The sequence below is a fragment of the Heteronotia binoei genome, chromosome 2 (genome assembly GCF_032191835.1).
Source record: "Heteronotia binoei isolate CCM8104 ecotype False Entrance Well chromosome 2, APGP_CSIRO_Hbin_v1, whole genome shotgun sequence".
Taxonomy (NCBI): domain Eukaryota; kingdom Metazoa; phylum Chordata; class Lepidosauria; order Squamata; family Gekkonidae; genus Heteronotia; species Heteronotia binoei.
This window is the reverse complement of record NC_083224.1, coordinates 74,106,714-74,122,840: the sequence shown is the minus strand read 5'-3', so window position 1 is coordinate 74,122,840 and position 16,127 is coordinate 74,106,714. Positions and strand designations below refer to the sequence as shown.

The following is a 16,127-nucleotide window of genomic DNA, read 5'->3' as shown; positions in this document are numbered from 1 at the left end:
TGTTCAACATATGGTCCACTAAGACCCCTAGATCCTTTTCGCACATACTACTGCTAAGACAAGTCTCCCCCCATCCTATAGCCATGCATTGGATTTTTCCTACCTAAATGCCGAACTTTACATTTATCCCTGTTAAAATTCATTTTATTGGCTTTAGCCCAGTTTTCCAGCCTGTCAAGATTGTCCTAGATCCTGTTTCTGTCTTCTACTGTATTTGCAACACCTCCCAGTTTAGTATCATCATCTGCAAATTTAATAAGCATTCCCTCTATTCCTTCATCCAAATAATTGATAAAGATGCTGAACAAAACAGGTCCCAGGACAGATCCTTGAGGCACTCCACTTGTCACTCCTCTCCAAGAGGATGAGGAACCATTCACAAGCACTCTTTGCATGCTATCTGTCAACCAGTTACAGATCCACCTAACGGTAACAGGATGCAAACCACATTTTACCAATGTGTCATCAAGAATAGTATGTGGAACCTTATCAAAAGCTTTACTGAAATCAAGATAAACAATGTCTACAGCATTCCCCTGATCCAGCGAGGTAGTCACTTTCTCAAAAAAAGATATCAGGTTAGTCTGTCATGACTTGTTCCTGAGAAACCCATGCTGGCTCTTAGTAATCACAGCAATCCTTTCTAAATGTTTCAGGACTGACTCTTTGATGATTTGTTCTAAAACTTTTCCAGGTATAGACGTCAAACTGATGGGTCGGTAGTTACCTGGATCCTCCTTTTCCCCCTTCCTGAAGATGGGGACAACATTTGCCTGCCTCCAATCTTCCGGCACCTCTCCTGTTCTCCAAGAATTCTCAAAAATAATAGCCAGAGGCTCAGAAATTACATCTGCAAGTTCTTTTGGATGCAATTCATCTGGCCCTGAGGACTTAGTTAATTTGAAGCACTGTTCAGGACTCGTCTCTTTAGAACAGCAGGGCAACAATATTTGAGCAATCCAAAAACCTGCACAGACTATGATTAGAAGCCTGTCCCACAGTGCTAAACAGACACAACTTGGCCGATACCCCATTAAGAAGCAACAACCCATGAAGGACCAGGCTTTCAAAGAAACCTGAGTACCTCTGTCTGAGCTATTTAAGCAAAATGTGACTGCAACATACAGGAGACATTTAAAGCTTAAGATTTAACTAAAGCTTAACTAAAGAATTACTTAAGTCAATATGATAGTTAAGGCAGTCTGACAGTTAAGAGGAATTCTATCTGTGTGCCTTTCTTAATTCCCAGTATCTCCCTCAAAGTTTACTGCATGGGCCAGAACAGATTGCTTCATATAATTCACACAGGCAAGTGATGCAGCTATGGCTTATGCACCAGAGCACCACAGTACTAGGCCCTTGCTTGGCCGCATGCTGATTTTGACCTGTGACTGATTTCAGCCTCCTGACATTACAGAATTCTCCCATGTCTCATTAAAAGCAACCAAGACCCCTGTCGACAATACTATCCCACCCTGCTAAAATACATATATGCAAGGAGTCATTCTGGATGGTTGCCCATCAATGCACTCCAATGTAATGGCTTGCATTATATGGGAAACCAAGGCGCATTTGGCCTTCAGCACACTAGGAATCTCTATCCCTCACCTGCTCAGAAGCTTATCCCACTTGAGCTTTGAGATTTCATCTTGCTCTGATTTGTTCAATAGGCAGTCACACAAGACAGGATTCACCTTGACAAAGCTGCAATCAAATAACATTCATTAAAAAAAAGCTTGTTCTTCCCATGATCTGTTCATTGAGTTGGGAATACATCACAATCCAGGCTGCAGCACTCTACAAGTTACTGTTTGCCTTTTCAGCATGTCAGTAAAAGCTGAATCGGAATATCCAAAACCCCACTCACTTGCACTCTGCCCTAGATTCTGACAGCCTGTGCCTAGTAGGAAAAGACTAAATGACAAAGGCCCTGTTTAAGAAGAAGAAGATATTGGATTTATATCCCGCCCTCCACTCCGAAGAGTCTCAGAGCGGCTCACAATCTCCTTTACCTTCCTCCCCCACAACAGTCGCCCTGTGAGGTGGGTGGGACTGGAGAGGGCTCTCACAGCAGCTGCCCTTTCAAGGACAACCTCTGCCAGAGCTATGGCTGACCCAAGGCCATTCCAGCAGGTGCAAGTGGAGGAGTGGGGAATCAAACCCGGTTCTCCCAGAAAAGAGTTCGCACACTTAACCACTACACCAAACCGGCTCTCCGGTTTGTTAATCATAACGTTTATGTTAATCATGTTAATCATAACATTTCTGGATGTCCTATATCTGGCACTCTTTCGCTGCACCTGGGAGGGGGTGGAATTAGCCATAGATTCCCTTGAGATGAAGACCAAGTGTCTGTTCACATCTAACATGCTACAGATGAAAGTAATTGAGTGTATGTGCAAAAAAGCAGGTTGTTTCAGCTGAGGTATCATGCACTGCTTTAAAACTACCCATTGGTTCAGTTAGGGCGCAGCATTAGAATATGCCTGTCTCCATCCCCACCCGCCTCTGACAGCAGCTCACATAGCAGCGAGTGCCCAGCTTATATTCATTTCCTGGATATAGAAGAGGGCAAGAAGAGGCCACATGTATGACTCAATGTACAGGGAATTTAATGCCAGCAAGAGTACCTACTCTTTCTAGCAACACTTCATCCAAGAGCAAAGGCAGTGACTGTGTACCAGCAATCCCTCTAGACAGCCCATGCTGTTGGCACAGACCATAATATTGGTATTCTCCTCTCTTTGCCCATTGTGGTCTCAGTTCTTACATACTTTTTGTTTGTTTCATCAATCAACTCATTGATCTTCACATAGTTGATAATAGCACTTCTCACTTCACTGCTGGAGAGGGTGTTGCCTTTCCTGTGTGTAAATAGAAATGTTATTACCTGATCTGTTGTGCTTTGGAAGAACCATTTTCAGTCTTTGCAAATCAGAGATTTCAGAATAACTTGCCATTTTTTTAAAAAGTGGGGAAATGGCGCAGTCAAACCAGACCCTCACAACTATCCCTCCCCAAACATTAATGCTTTCATTCCCTCATAAGCTAGTTCCCTCATATATATCAAACTCTCATATATTGACAAGCTGTGGCACTATCTTCTTCCCTAAGGCTATGGACACACACAAACGCACTAACTTACACACCCTTATGTGCCTGACTGTTAAGTCTGTTTCCCCTTTATAGATGTTCTGGGCCCATGATATCAGGCAAACAACCAATGGATGTAGTGGGAAAGGCAGAGGGTGGGTTTTCTTAAATTCCTTACTTATATCCAGACTCCTCGAACAAGGGTGCCATTTTGGATGAGATACCATAGAGTGGTATTATTTCAGGAGGGTGGTACAGCTGCTCACCATCAGCACCTTTATTATCTTGGGCAGGTGATTCAGATGCTGCTATTTCAGGTACTACAAAAGATCTAATGCTGAAATACAAAGGAGAAAAATCAATTTTATATTGTTCACTGTTTACTGGAGAAGTATCATGAAGATTAACACTGCTGAGAAATAGGAAGGGCAAGTCTCAGCTCTTCTGTCTCCCAGGTACTTAACTCCCTAGACCTCACATCTGATAGTGCCAGGCATAAGCAACAAAGCTGTTTATCAGAAGCACAAGCTTATTCCAATCTCTCAGATCAATACAATAAATACTTTCTATTTCACAAAAATATGTCTAATGTATTTCACAGGCCATCCTACGAACATGAATAAAGTGAATGTATCTTCCAACTTTCACACTTACTGTATTTTTCAGACCATAAGATGCACTTTCCCCTCCCAAAAAAGTGGGCGGGAAAGTGTGTGCGTCTTATGGACCGAAGGGACGATAGGACGTACCTTCCTCCGGGGGGGGGGGGGCAATCCGCTGCCTCCAACTCCGATCCCGGTGCTTCCCCCGAACCTGCCTGCCTGGCTCCAGCTCTGCTTCCAGCAAGCGCTGGGATCGCTCCACGCTGCCCCCACCGCAAACCCAGTGCTTCGCGAGCGCTGGCTGCGGAGGGGCCAGCGTGCTTCCTCCGTGCCTGTCTGCCTGGCTCCAGCTCTGACGCTTACAGCAAGCGCCAGGATTGCGCCGTCCGATCCCGGCGCTTGCTGTAAGCATCAGAGCTGGAGCCAGGCAGACAGGCAGAGGAAGCACCCGCCCCCTCTGCAAACCCAGCGCTTTGCGAGCGCCGGCTGTGGAGGAGGCGGCATGCTTCCTCCGTGCCTGTCTGCCTGGCTCCAGCTCTGATGCTTACAGCAAGCGCCAGGATCGGAGGGTGGAGGGAGCGATCCTGGCGCTTGCTGTAAGCGTCAGAGCTGGAGCCAGGCAGACAGGCATGGAGGAGGCACGCTGCCCCCTCCGCAGCCGGCGCTCGCAAAGCGCTGGGTTTGCGGTGGGGGCAGCATGGAGTGATCCCAGCGCTTGCTGGAAGCAGAGCTGGAGCCAGGCAGGCAGGCAGCCGCGGGGGAAGCACCGGGATCAGAGGCAGAGACAGTGGATCGCCCCCCAGGAGGAAGGTGTGTCCTATGGTCCGGAGCGCCTTATGGACCGAAAAATACGGTAGTCTGTGTGGTTTCATAAGCACACATTTTCCTATAAGTTTGCCATGTGTACTTTAATAATAACCAAGAAGAGACAAAAAATGGACCAACAGTTCAGAGCTTATTCAGAGGATTTTCATTTTGGGAACTGGAAGCTCTGCAGGATGGCTCAACCCGCATTTGGTCTCTGCCAGTCCACTTGGCTGATCAGGACCAGCACAGGCTTTGCAGTGCATGTGGTTGACTTCCTCAAATCATCACAGGGCTTCCCTCTAAACCAGGATGGCCATTACTTGAACAAATCCCAAGTATAACAGGGGGGAAAGGTGCAGAGTAAGTAAGGTTATTTCCACCTACTGAATGAATTGCCAAAAATTCTGTCCCTGTGACTTTCCTAAAAACTACACTGCCACTTCAGCATCTCAAAAGGTAGCTAAAATGAAATCTTTAGAGACCTCACTTGGCAGCACTCACCTCTGTCCTCTGCCAAGAGACAAATGAAAGCAAAGTGGGTGGAAAAAAATGGGACCACCCTCTCCTATTCTCTGCAGAATCAACTGAGACTTCAAAAAAGGGTGTGATTTAGAGAGTGAAATAGGCAGAAGAGTGTGTCTAACTACTGTTTTTTCACATCAGGTCTAGCTTGATTATCAAGATTAGGCAAATTCATGGAAGACAGCATAATAGACCATCCATGTTCAGAGGCAATGTACTGTGAAGACCAGATTCTGAAGAATAAGCTTCCTTATCCAAAGCTTCCTTGACATCACAAGTAGTCATTGTGACCAATATAATGCAAGGCACTGGGTGTTCTGGTTGATGGCTCTAGGATTCCCTGACATCATATATATCTACACAAACAAGCACAAAGGAGACCCTGCAGAAGCCTCTATCAAATTCTGACCTCGCAACATTATGCATATGTGACATCACAGAATGTGGGGGAGGAGAAAGTGAAGAACACCCCAGTGGGAACGCCACAGAAGATATGCAGCACAGCTGCCAGGAACCAACCCCAGAGAGGATCCCTGAGGAGGAAAAAGGAGACGAGGGGCTACAGTGCATCCCCATCAACACCAATTCTTCACCTCTTTTAGCCAAAGTGGTCGGAAGACTTGCAAAACGAGCATGGGCAGCAAAGCGAGCATGGGCAGCAGTAGCCAGAGAAGACCGGTAAGCATACCAGTTCTGACTTACTTGCTGAGACAGGAAGCTTTACGTTTGTAGATGTGGATGGTAAGGAATGTAGCACAGAGGGCTTTGTAAGCCTCATCAGCACCACCAAACATCTACATCTTATTCACTGTTTCTTGTCACCACTGCATTTCTCTGATTTTGATTAAGGCTACTGAGTTTAATATCAACATGTTTCCTGCCAGTACTATGCATGCCTTAAAACCATGGGGGGAGCACTTCAAGAGCTGGGCTAAATCAGCTCCAAGTTTAACTGGATGTCAGCAACACAGTGGCTTTACAATCATGGACTGCTGCACTGACCTTCAGCATTTCTAAATGCCTGAGATTACACACTGGTCCTAGCTGCCAACACAGTCCATGGCTGAGTGGAGGTTTTGAACTCATGATTCTAATGTTTGTGACTGTGCTGGGCTTGGATCCTATGGCATTGTTCCCACTGTGCTTCTTGCTGGCTGCTGCAGAGGCTTTTCTCTGCTGAGGCACTGGTTTCTTCTATCAATAGTACTTCCATGCAGGGCTTTTTCTGAGCAGGAATGCTGTTCTGGCTGGCATGATGCCAGGAGGTATGGCCTGATATGCAGATGAGTTCCTGCTGGGCTTTTTCTACCAAAACCCCCCTGTGTGATGCCAAGGGGTGTGGCCTAATATCCAAACGAGTTCCTGCTAGGCTTTTTCTACAAAAAAAGCCCTGCTTCCATGTATATACTATTGATGCTTTTCAAGAAGCAGGAGTGCTAATGAGCACCACAGCAAAGGAAAGTCTCCACAGCAGCAGGTGAGAAACAGAAGGGGAACAGTGTAACAGCAGCACTGTTGCATACAAGTCAAACAATGAAAAGCAACCAACCTACCTATCACTACCAAACAACACTGGCCCTAAAGACTTTAGATCTTATGGGAATTTGTTTAAAATGCTCATGACTGTGTATTTTTTCCAGTGAAGTTGGGTTCTAAATCAGGCAATAAAATACAGCATAATGGGGTAGCGTAATATAGTACCATTAAATACAGGCCAGGGATACTGCTTAGTTACTATTTATAGCACAGATTCATGGTAACAGGGAGACACTTTGACAGTGACATATATTTCACTTAGTTTGTCATAGCCATTTGGGATGATGGCATTCAGAATTCTGATGCAGCTGTTAAAACCAGTGATATGAGCAGAGATAAAACCTTGAGATATGACGACCACTGATGGGTAGAGTAAGGCTTTTGACTGCTGCTTGCCCAATGCCTCATGGCTGCCTGTCAAACCCCACCAGCAGCTCAAGTAAAGTGATGGTGGAAATGTCCAGGAGTGCCTTCATGCTTCTTAGACTGGTATACCAGCTGCAGCCATTCCTGGAGACAGCAGACTTGGCCATGATTATACACGTCTTATCATTCAGATTAGATTCCTATAGTACACTCAATATAGGGCTTCATTTGAAAACAACTTGGAAACTTCATTATGCTACAGAATATGGCACCCTAAATTCTACCTGGGCTTGTTGTCAAGATCATCCTTCCTTAATGCTACATCAATTATGTTGGTACCAAATTGCCTTCAAGCTCACTGCAAAATACTGTCTGCCTGGGTCAAGACTACTTAGGGTTTTAAATGTTATTCAAGGTACTCCCTTAACCCATATGAACCTGCTCACAATTTCATATTGATGCACCCTTGTTTCACATGCCTGCACAAAATGAGGTGAGATGAATCATATAAGGACAGAGCTTTTTTGACAATGGCCCCCAGGTTTTGAAATATTCTGTCCTACGAAGCCTCTCTGGCCTTCTGCCTCCTAGCCTTTTTATTCTAGAGAGCCACTAAGGGGAGTTAAATCCAATATCTTACATTTTTCTTAATGGTTCAATTCAACTTTTGAGGGAGCTTGCATGCATATTACTCCCATTCTGCAGACGCTTCCTTGGCTCTCCATTTGGTACTGAGGTCAGTTTAAGGTATTAGCTAAAGTCCTTCATAGTCTTGGCCCCTCCTATTTGCGTGATAGCCACTCCCCCTATGCGCCACCATGACAACTTCCCTCATGCCAACAGGGGCTTCTGCAGGTGCCAGTTTGCAAATGGACAAAATCAACAACTGTCTGTGTTTCCTTCACTATGGCTCCTGCCTTGTGGAACAGTTTTGCCTGAGGTCAGGAAAGCTCCTGCTGTTCTGGCATTCCGCAAACTATACAGAACTGAACTAGGCTTCCTCAGGAGGTGGTTGGCTCTCCTTCCTTGGAGATTTTTAAACAGAGGCTAGATGACCATCTGACAGCAATGAAGATCCTGTGAATTTAGGGGGAGGTATTTGTGAGTTTCCTGCATTGTGCAGGGGGTTTGACTAGATGACCCTAGAGGTCCCTTCCAACTCTATGATTCTATTCAAGAGAGCTTTTCTGCACAGGTGTCACGCTCTGGGTACCTCTCCCGGTCTCCCGGCGCCGCCGTTGCCCCTCCCGGGCACTCTGGGGCGTTTCCCGGAGGTCTCAGAAACAGGGGTGGGAGCCAGGTTACTTCACCGCAGGCCCCCGTTCCCCTCTTGGCTGTGCTGCGGCTCCTGTCCCTCTCTCTCGCGAGGCAGCCTCAATAAGCACCGGCCAGCTTCTTCCCCGACCTCCTCCTTCCCTCCCTTTATCCCCCCGTCTCAGTCCTCCCCCCTCCTGGGTTCTGCCCCTCTCTGGCTCCTCCCCCCTTCAAAGCCCCAGACGCCCGGGAGAGGCGAGCCGGGGCTGGGCTGCCTGGGCGTGCCTCGGGCGTCTCGGACTTCTGCAGCGTGCTGGGGTGTGGCGTCTCTCACCACCACGGGTCAGGCGGCTCTCCTCCTCTCTGCCCAGTGCTGGGCTCAGCTTCTCCCTCCTGCTCCCTGACGTCTCGCTCTGGCCAGGCTCCTCAGACCCGGAGATGGGCGCGGTGGCTGAGAGGCGCCGTTCGGGCAGCTGTTGGCACTCCGTCAGCCCAGGTGAGGGGTGGGGCCGCCGCGGGGGCTTGGGAAGGTGTGGGAGGCTCTCGGGGCGGCGGCGGGGGCCGGGAGTGGCTGGCAGGCGCCGGGGGGTCCCCCTTGCGTAGTCCTCGCCCGGGCTGGGCAGGACAACAGGCAATAGGGTTCCACTGTACAAAATGGTCCCCAAACTTACTTGGGACCTGTGGCCTATACTGCTGCATATAGCGTATTTTAAGCAGGATCCTATTGTGTAATTTCTGTGCCACTTAATGTGTTGTGTGAACCAAAGTGGCTAGCGATTGCCAATGCCTGCTCTTGAAAGGGTATTTTGTGCCTTTCAAGATCAAATAGAAGAGAGGTTGCAGAGGTATGACCTGCCCTCCTGTAGTAGCAAAGTGATGGCAAAAGTTTAAACTTGTCCCTGGCATGCAATTATTAAGAGGTCTGATTTGCATTCCTCTCACTGGTTCTGCTACATAAGTGAAGAACTGTTTACTATGGTAACTACTTTGTTACCAGTTAAGTAGTTACTCTACTGTTGATCACAGTTTAGCTCATTTCTCAGCTGACAGTCCTAACATAGACACAAACAGACTTTAACCTCTTCTCCATCGTGAAAATTGCATGTGTAGAACACCTCTCTTGAGCTCCCAATGCCTGTACAAGATTCATTCTCTTACCTGTCATGTCTCCAATCCACATCCACAATGCTCTCCACTCCCTTACTCAGTTCCTTCACCTGAAGGATCTTCTGTAGCTGAATTGACTGTAGGAACTTGGAGAACTAAAAAAAAAAGAAAGTCAGAATCTCATGCTAGATCTCACACCAAAATGACTAGATACAATCTTCAAATCATAGTCCAAAAGGAGAGCTAGTTTACTTACAGCCTCTATCACCAACCAGAAGTGTAAGGGGGAGGGGGAACAGAAAACAGGCTCTAATCCATGCCATACAGGTACAACTGCAGTACACCCACACAGGTTCTTCTTTCAATTTGTGCATAATTAACTTGTGCAGGCCCTTCATTTATAACTTCTGGTTCAAAGTTCAGCAGTAGCACCAAAGCACCATAGTATGCAAAGCCTCATGTTTTATACCTGCATGGGGAACACTGGAGCTAATACTACCAGGTGGATTGGTGCCATCAAATCATCAGAGAGCAACTCACAAATGCCTACTGAAGTCTGCTGAAAACAGTAATTTGGAGATATAATGTGGTATGGTGTACTTGTTTCAGAGTGCATTTCTATTGAAGCTCCCTTATTAGAAAGATCAAAGACATTATAGGGTTCAATACACCATTAAACCTTTTAGCAATTCTTTTGGGTTATTTGAGGTCCTATGTCTTAAAATATATAATGCCCTTTTGATTAATTGATAACCACATATTTATAACAATGGAAAAAGACTGTGTAATCCACCATAGAGAAATGGCTATGCAGAGTTTGGCAAGGCATGTTAACAAATAGGCTGACCTTTTACCAATATTAATGGGAAGGAACAATCTAGACAGAACCTTTGCTGCTTGATGAATGGAGACTGTTAATATCTAGGAATCATAATGACCAAATAAAAACTGCAATATAAAGTGTTACCAGTAGTGTAATTTTTAAAACAAAGTTTTGTTTACATGTTTATCACGGTGTAATATTTCTAAAATTCATTTCAGGAACGTATTAACTTGAATAATATAAAACAATACTATACATTTATCTTTGTAAATCTAAGGACTAAAAGACAGAATCTTTAAAAGTGGTCCTCAATCCATGTATATGTTTTAAAGCAGAGGAGGCCGAACTGTGGCTTAGGGGTCATATGTGGCTCTTTCAATCACTTCTCCAAGCCAAGTCAGCCAGCAGCTTGGAGAATGAATTTAAAGTTGCTTTATTTTCACCTCTCCCTCCTCCCATCTATTTTCCTTCCTTCCTTCCTACCTACATCTGACATTCATGTCTTGTGGCTCTCAAACATTTGACATTTATTTTATGTGGCTCTTACATTAAGCAAGTTTGGCCACCCTGTTGTAAAGACCCTGGCAGTGCAAATTGATGCTAAGGAACTCTAGTCTAAATCCAGTGAAAGCAAATGGTTTTGACTGAAATAACTCTACAAAGCATCGTGCTGTAGGATTACAGAAAAGCTAAGACTGCACTTAGAAGAAGAAGAAGAAGAAGATATTGGATTTATATCCCGCCCTCCACTCCGAAGAGTCTCAGAGCGGCTCACAATCTCCTTTACCTTCCTCCCCCACAACAGACACCCTGTGAGGTGGGTGGGGCTGGAGAGGGCTCTCACAGCAGCTGCCCTTTCAAGGACAACCTCTGCCAGAGCTATGGCTGACCCAAGGCCATGCTAGCAGGTGCAAGTGGAGGAGTGGGGAATCAAACCCGGTTCTCCCAGATAAGAGTCCGCACACTTAACCACTACACCAAACTGGCTCTCCTACATGTTTCATGAATCTAGCTATAAAAACCAAGCACTTTCCACCAACAAAAATAATTTGAACTTTTTTCCAACTTGTGTACTCACACTGAAATACACATGCAATGGACATACATGCACAGTTGATATTCTCTTCCAACTAGTGATCCACAGCCTTTATGAAGGGCATGGAATCAAAAGCACCTCCAAATGGCAGTGAACCAACAAAGCAGTTTGGCCTGAAACACCAGACATCAGGCCCGTAACTACAGGGGGGGGGGGCTGGCCCCACAAATCTTCATTCTACTTTACCTTTCTGGCCCCTCCACTGTTCACCCGCCGCCTTCCTCACTCACCCGCTGCCTTCCTCGCCCAACCACCACCTTCCTCGCCTGCCCGCCACCTTCCTCGCCCACCACCTTCCTCGCCTGCCTTTCTCACCTGCCCACTGCTTTCCTCACCCACCCACTGCTTTCCTCACTCACCCCACGGCCCCCGCATATAAATTTTATCCCCTGGGCCCCCCACCTAAATTTTTATCCCCTTGGCCCCCCCATCTAAAATTTTCTGGCTATGGGCCTGACAGACACTAACCTACACTGCAAACACCAGCTCTGCTGAACTCCACCCATGGAAATATGCGCACACAGCATCTCACAGAGCTGCAGAGTCAGAAGACTTGCACTTTAATAAATCTGTATCAAAACTCCATAGCCCTCAAAGAAATGATAGATTTGAGTCCAGTAGCACCTTAAGAGACCAACAAGATTTTGGGGTTATAAGCTTTCAAGAGTCAAAGCTCTCTTTGTCAGCTGACAAAGGAAGCTTTGACTCTCAAAAGCTAATATCCCCAAAAATCTTGGTCTATAAGGTGGTACTACATTCAAATCAGATGTTCTACTGCAGATCAACATGGCTACTCCTCTGAAAGCAAAGAAATTAATGTCTTTTTAAAAAACATTCTGATTTTCCAGGTGTGCAGTTATTCAAATCTGGTATTCAAAGATAGATGGAAGAGAGAGAGTGAGTTTCCTCTTTGCTTAAAGCTGGACATTTGGGGTGTGAGATATGAGAGAAGGAGTAAGACCACCACTTACCACATTCATCAAAATTTAATCATTAATGTCTACCCCTCACTCTTCAACAGGAAAAAACAAACACATGCTCTCACCTTCTTGTAGCTGGACTTCTTTATGTCTATTTGTTGACCTTTAGGGCTATTGGTAGATTTTAAAGAAGAAAAACAAATTGCATGAATGAAATGCAGGGATCAAACCTATGTAACCTTTGGGTTTTGACCACTATTTAAACAGACCCTCCACATACACGTACCGATTTCGCCTACTAAAATAGTTCCTTCACACAGTTTTGGATTAAAATTCATGCCAGCCCATTTCTACTGCATTTTTAATGACAAAGGAGATTAAAGACAAGCCATTAAGTTCAACTCCTGTTATTACTGACTAAAACAATCTTGGGCAGCAGGGCAGGGGAACTCCAGATAGCTACTGCCAGATGAGCTAAAACAAACAGAGCAACTGGCCCAGTTATCTGGGCTCAATATAAATCAGCTTCAATTATATTTTATGTCATAATCCTGAACCTAAAGGAAACCAAACACTGATCATACAGCTGGTAGCAAAAGGGAATTTTTCTTATCTGTAGCAATTTCATACTAAACAGGTATCTTTTAAAATTCAATACCGCCTAAATTGCATACAAATTTTCCAGTATTCAGAGGCTTGGTTTAAATGCACAACTTATTTGCACAACATTATATTGTCAGATAGAGCAGGAGTTTCAAGTAGAAAGTGATTTTTCTGTAAACTTCTCACCCCATCCACATAAGAGGTCACGTACCAGCATGAGAACATGTAATTCCGCAGAAAGGTACTGGTCAGCAGAGGGAGCTCCGACTTCTTTACTTTATATTTTAAGGCATGAAAGAAGCACTGATGAAGCAATGCATCCATTTGTTCTGTAATAAAGAGGCATGCATATGGCTTTAAACATTTTGTAGTGCATGTCTTTCTCAGGGATGTTCTGTTTTTATGAAGTATGTAAAAATTGTTATACACCAGGCAAATTCATATAGCCACTTCAAGCACAGCTTCTTTCCACCAGCCTGGATTGTACTTTGTATGTTGTAAATTCATAACAGACAATTCAGTATGTCATTTTGCACAGCATTGCTTACACTGTGTTAGGAAAGTTGGTGCTTGGGATAAGTGGTTGTGATGCCCTGTTTGTACCATTTGTAATATAATCAATTAAGGTTCAGGCACCCAGAGCAGGGGTTTTAACTCCATTGTACCCATGACCAAAAATACATATATTTCATCACCAGGTGATGGACAGACCATAGATGCACACAATATTCACATTAACCTGCAACATGAGAAGTGCCCCAAAACTGGTGAGCTGTACATACCTCTCTAGTCACATAAACAAGCAATTGCTCTTTTCAGCACAAGGATTATTACCAGAATTCCTACAGACCACAACCCCTGAGCACATCCCAAAAGTGATACCTTGTGGACTCCTGCTATCTTCCAGGTCCTGGGGAACATCCAAGTTGCCTTCTTCAATAGTCTCAGCAGCTCCATTCTCACTAGGTTCCTCATTTTCTCCCACTTCAGCACTCTCAATAGTTTCACTGAGGTTCACATTCCCAGTGTCTGCCGCCAGGGATGGGTCAGTAGTGAGGATGTTTTCAGACACTTTCCCTTCCTCTCTTTTATCATCCTGTTCCTCCTTTTCAGCATGCTCAGTGCCAGGTCCTTCATCCAAAAGGATGATTGTGGGTAGACATGTCTTGTCACCAAAACTCCTTTTACAAATACGTATAATAAAAAAATTAAGTAAGCATAGTAAATCTCAATTCAAATTCCCATTTTAGCAAAAGAGAAGAGACAAGATGTAGAAAAAAGACAGGGCAGAGTTGGTTAAAAAAGAGCTGTGGAAAAAACCCTAAGGATGTTAAATTTGAGTGTGGCTCTTTTGTTAGAGTAAGGAGACCGGGAATCTTTTTTTTTTTTTTTTTTAACTTTATATATTCATCATTTATTGAAATTAGTATATGTAACAGATCCATAGTAATAATAAATATTTAACAATTAAACAAACAAAAAATTACGTAGTTCACAATTATCCACTCATCCAGCACCCTGTGACCCGTCACCCTTGTTGCCCATACTTATCTATCTCTGCCTATTGTATGCCTAGTACTTGATATAGCTCTCTGGACCACCTTGGCCCCCACAGCCTAGAGGGAACTATGTTCAAATTCACATCCCGGACCCTGTAAATTATTGACAGCCGCCAAAAATGGTGCCCAAATGTCCTCGGGGGACCGGGAATCTTACAAAAGGGGGAATGTCGGTTCACCCCACCCCTCAAGGTTATTGAGAGGAGAGAACCATATACCTATAAATTAGCAGATGGGCGAGTATGGAATGCGTCTCATTTGGTATCTGCACATTCTAGTGGAAGGAGTTTTGAATTAGATGACTCTCCTTTGTTACCAGGGATTCAAAATGAGGCTGGGCCTGTTTGTGAGTGGACTAATTCAAGGGATCAGCTGGAACTCTTAGACACACCTCAAGAGACACTAGTATCACAACCATTACCATCTCAAGAGGGAGTGTATAAAAATATGCTGTCCTTCTACTCCTAGGGAGTGGATAAGCAATGCAAGCTTACATTCTTCAGACACTGCAGTGTCACTAATTGCAAGCAAGTAATTGTCAAACATGCGGATCCATGAGGTGAAAGTAACTGGAGGCTCAACTGGGTTTTGCAAAAAAGGTACCGGTAGATTCAGAGGCAAAAAACCCCTTCATTGCCAATTTGTTATGTCTCTTAAATAAAGCCTCCATGTCAGTCTTCAAGTTCGTTTTATTATCTCCAAGTCAGTCAACACACACAACATAAAATCACGGCCTACAACTGCAAGGTTCATTCCCTACTTCCTATCCTGACTTATATCTAACCCTCTTAAAGGGACATACACCACATAATCTGACACATTTATTTAATGTTAATAATTTGCCAAGAGGCAGAAGACTGCCATAAGTGAAGTCAGGTCTTGTTTGCATAATTCAAACAAAATCCACACTTTGGCTTGGAATTAGAGTATAATTTAAGGAAATCATAATCCCACAACTCTAGAGCAGTATATGCTGCTTTACATCAAATAGTATAAAATATGGATTCATTTAAAGGGAAAACTATTTCTGGAAACAGAAGCACACATGCATGTCCTAATCTAACATGAATCTTGGACACAGGTAGAAAGGAAGAAGGGCACATGGGCTAAACTGGAGACTGGTGGTATAAGGAACTTCTGAATGAAGCTTCTCACCACACACATTTGGACTTTGGTGTCTGGCATTTAACAAAGCTGAGCCTAGAACATCAGGCACCTGCAAGATGCCCATTGTGGCTTCTGAACAGAATCTCAAACACAATGGTGGATACAGAATTTCCTGTGGTCCACACTGTTGTCTAGATCGGTGCTGTTCTTAAGTGTTCTTCAAAATCATGCACCCATGATTATCTAAAATTGCTGGGAAAGACTTCTGCTAGTCACCCAGAAGACCTTAGACCCTTGGTCAGTTGACAGCTCTGATACTATTCAATGCTACTTGTTTCCTCTCTGTGCACTGTTCAGGGCTAATCCTTCTCCAATCTAAGCACTTGATTCAAGAAACCATTTTCACATTTGGTCCAAGGTCCATATAAGCTTTACTCACATTTTGTAAACTATCTGGTATGGCAAGAGGAGGAGGAGGAGGAGACTGGATTGGATTTGTACCCTACCCTTCACTTGGAGTCCCAGAGCAATTTACAATTTCCTTTCCCTTTCTCTCCCCTCAACAGACACCCTGTGGGGTAGGTGGGGCTGAGAGAGCTCTGAGAGAACTGCTCTTGAGAGAACAGCTCCACTGAGAACTTGTAGCTGACCCAAAGTCACATTAGCAGCTGCACGTGGAGAAGTGGGGAATCAAACCTGGTTCTCTCAGATTAGAGTTCATGCATTTAATTA

At 44.6% G+C, this 16,127-nt stretch overlaps 2 protein-coding genes across 3 annotated transcripts in view; one reads left to right on the top strand and one right to left on the bottom strand.

Annotated features, from left to right (window-relative positions):
* RASSF5 (Ras association domain family member 5) overlaps positions 1-16,127 on the top strand; it is a 358,578-nt gene that overhangs the window by 159,598 nt on the left and 182,853 nt on the right. The window lies entirely within an intron of this gene.
* EIF2D (eukaryotic translation initiation factor 2D) overlaps positions 1-16,127 on the bottom strand; it is a 38,591-nt gene that overhangs the window by 5,795 nt on the left and 16,669 nt on the right. For both annotated transcript variants that reach the window (XM_060231284.1, XM_060231285.1), the window contains exons 6-12: positions 13,612-13,910; positions 12,941-13,058; positions 12,252-12,297; positions 9,339-9,442; positions 3,272-3,430; positions 2,775-2,864; positions 1,609-1,704 (exon numbers count right to left, since the gene is read on the bottom strand). In XM_060231284.1, the coding sequence (XP_060087267.1) occupies positions 1,609-1,704; positions 2,775-2,864; positions 3,272-3,430; positions 9,339-9,442; positions 12,252-12,297; positions 12,941-13,058; positions 13,612-13,910 (912 nt within the window). The remainder of the gene's footprint in view (positions 1-1,608; positions 1,705-2,774; positions 2,865-3,271; positions 3,431-9,338; positions 9,443-12,251; positions 12,298-12,940; positions 13,059-13,611; positions 13,911-16,127) is intronic.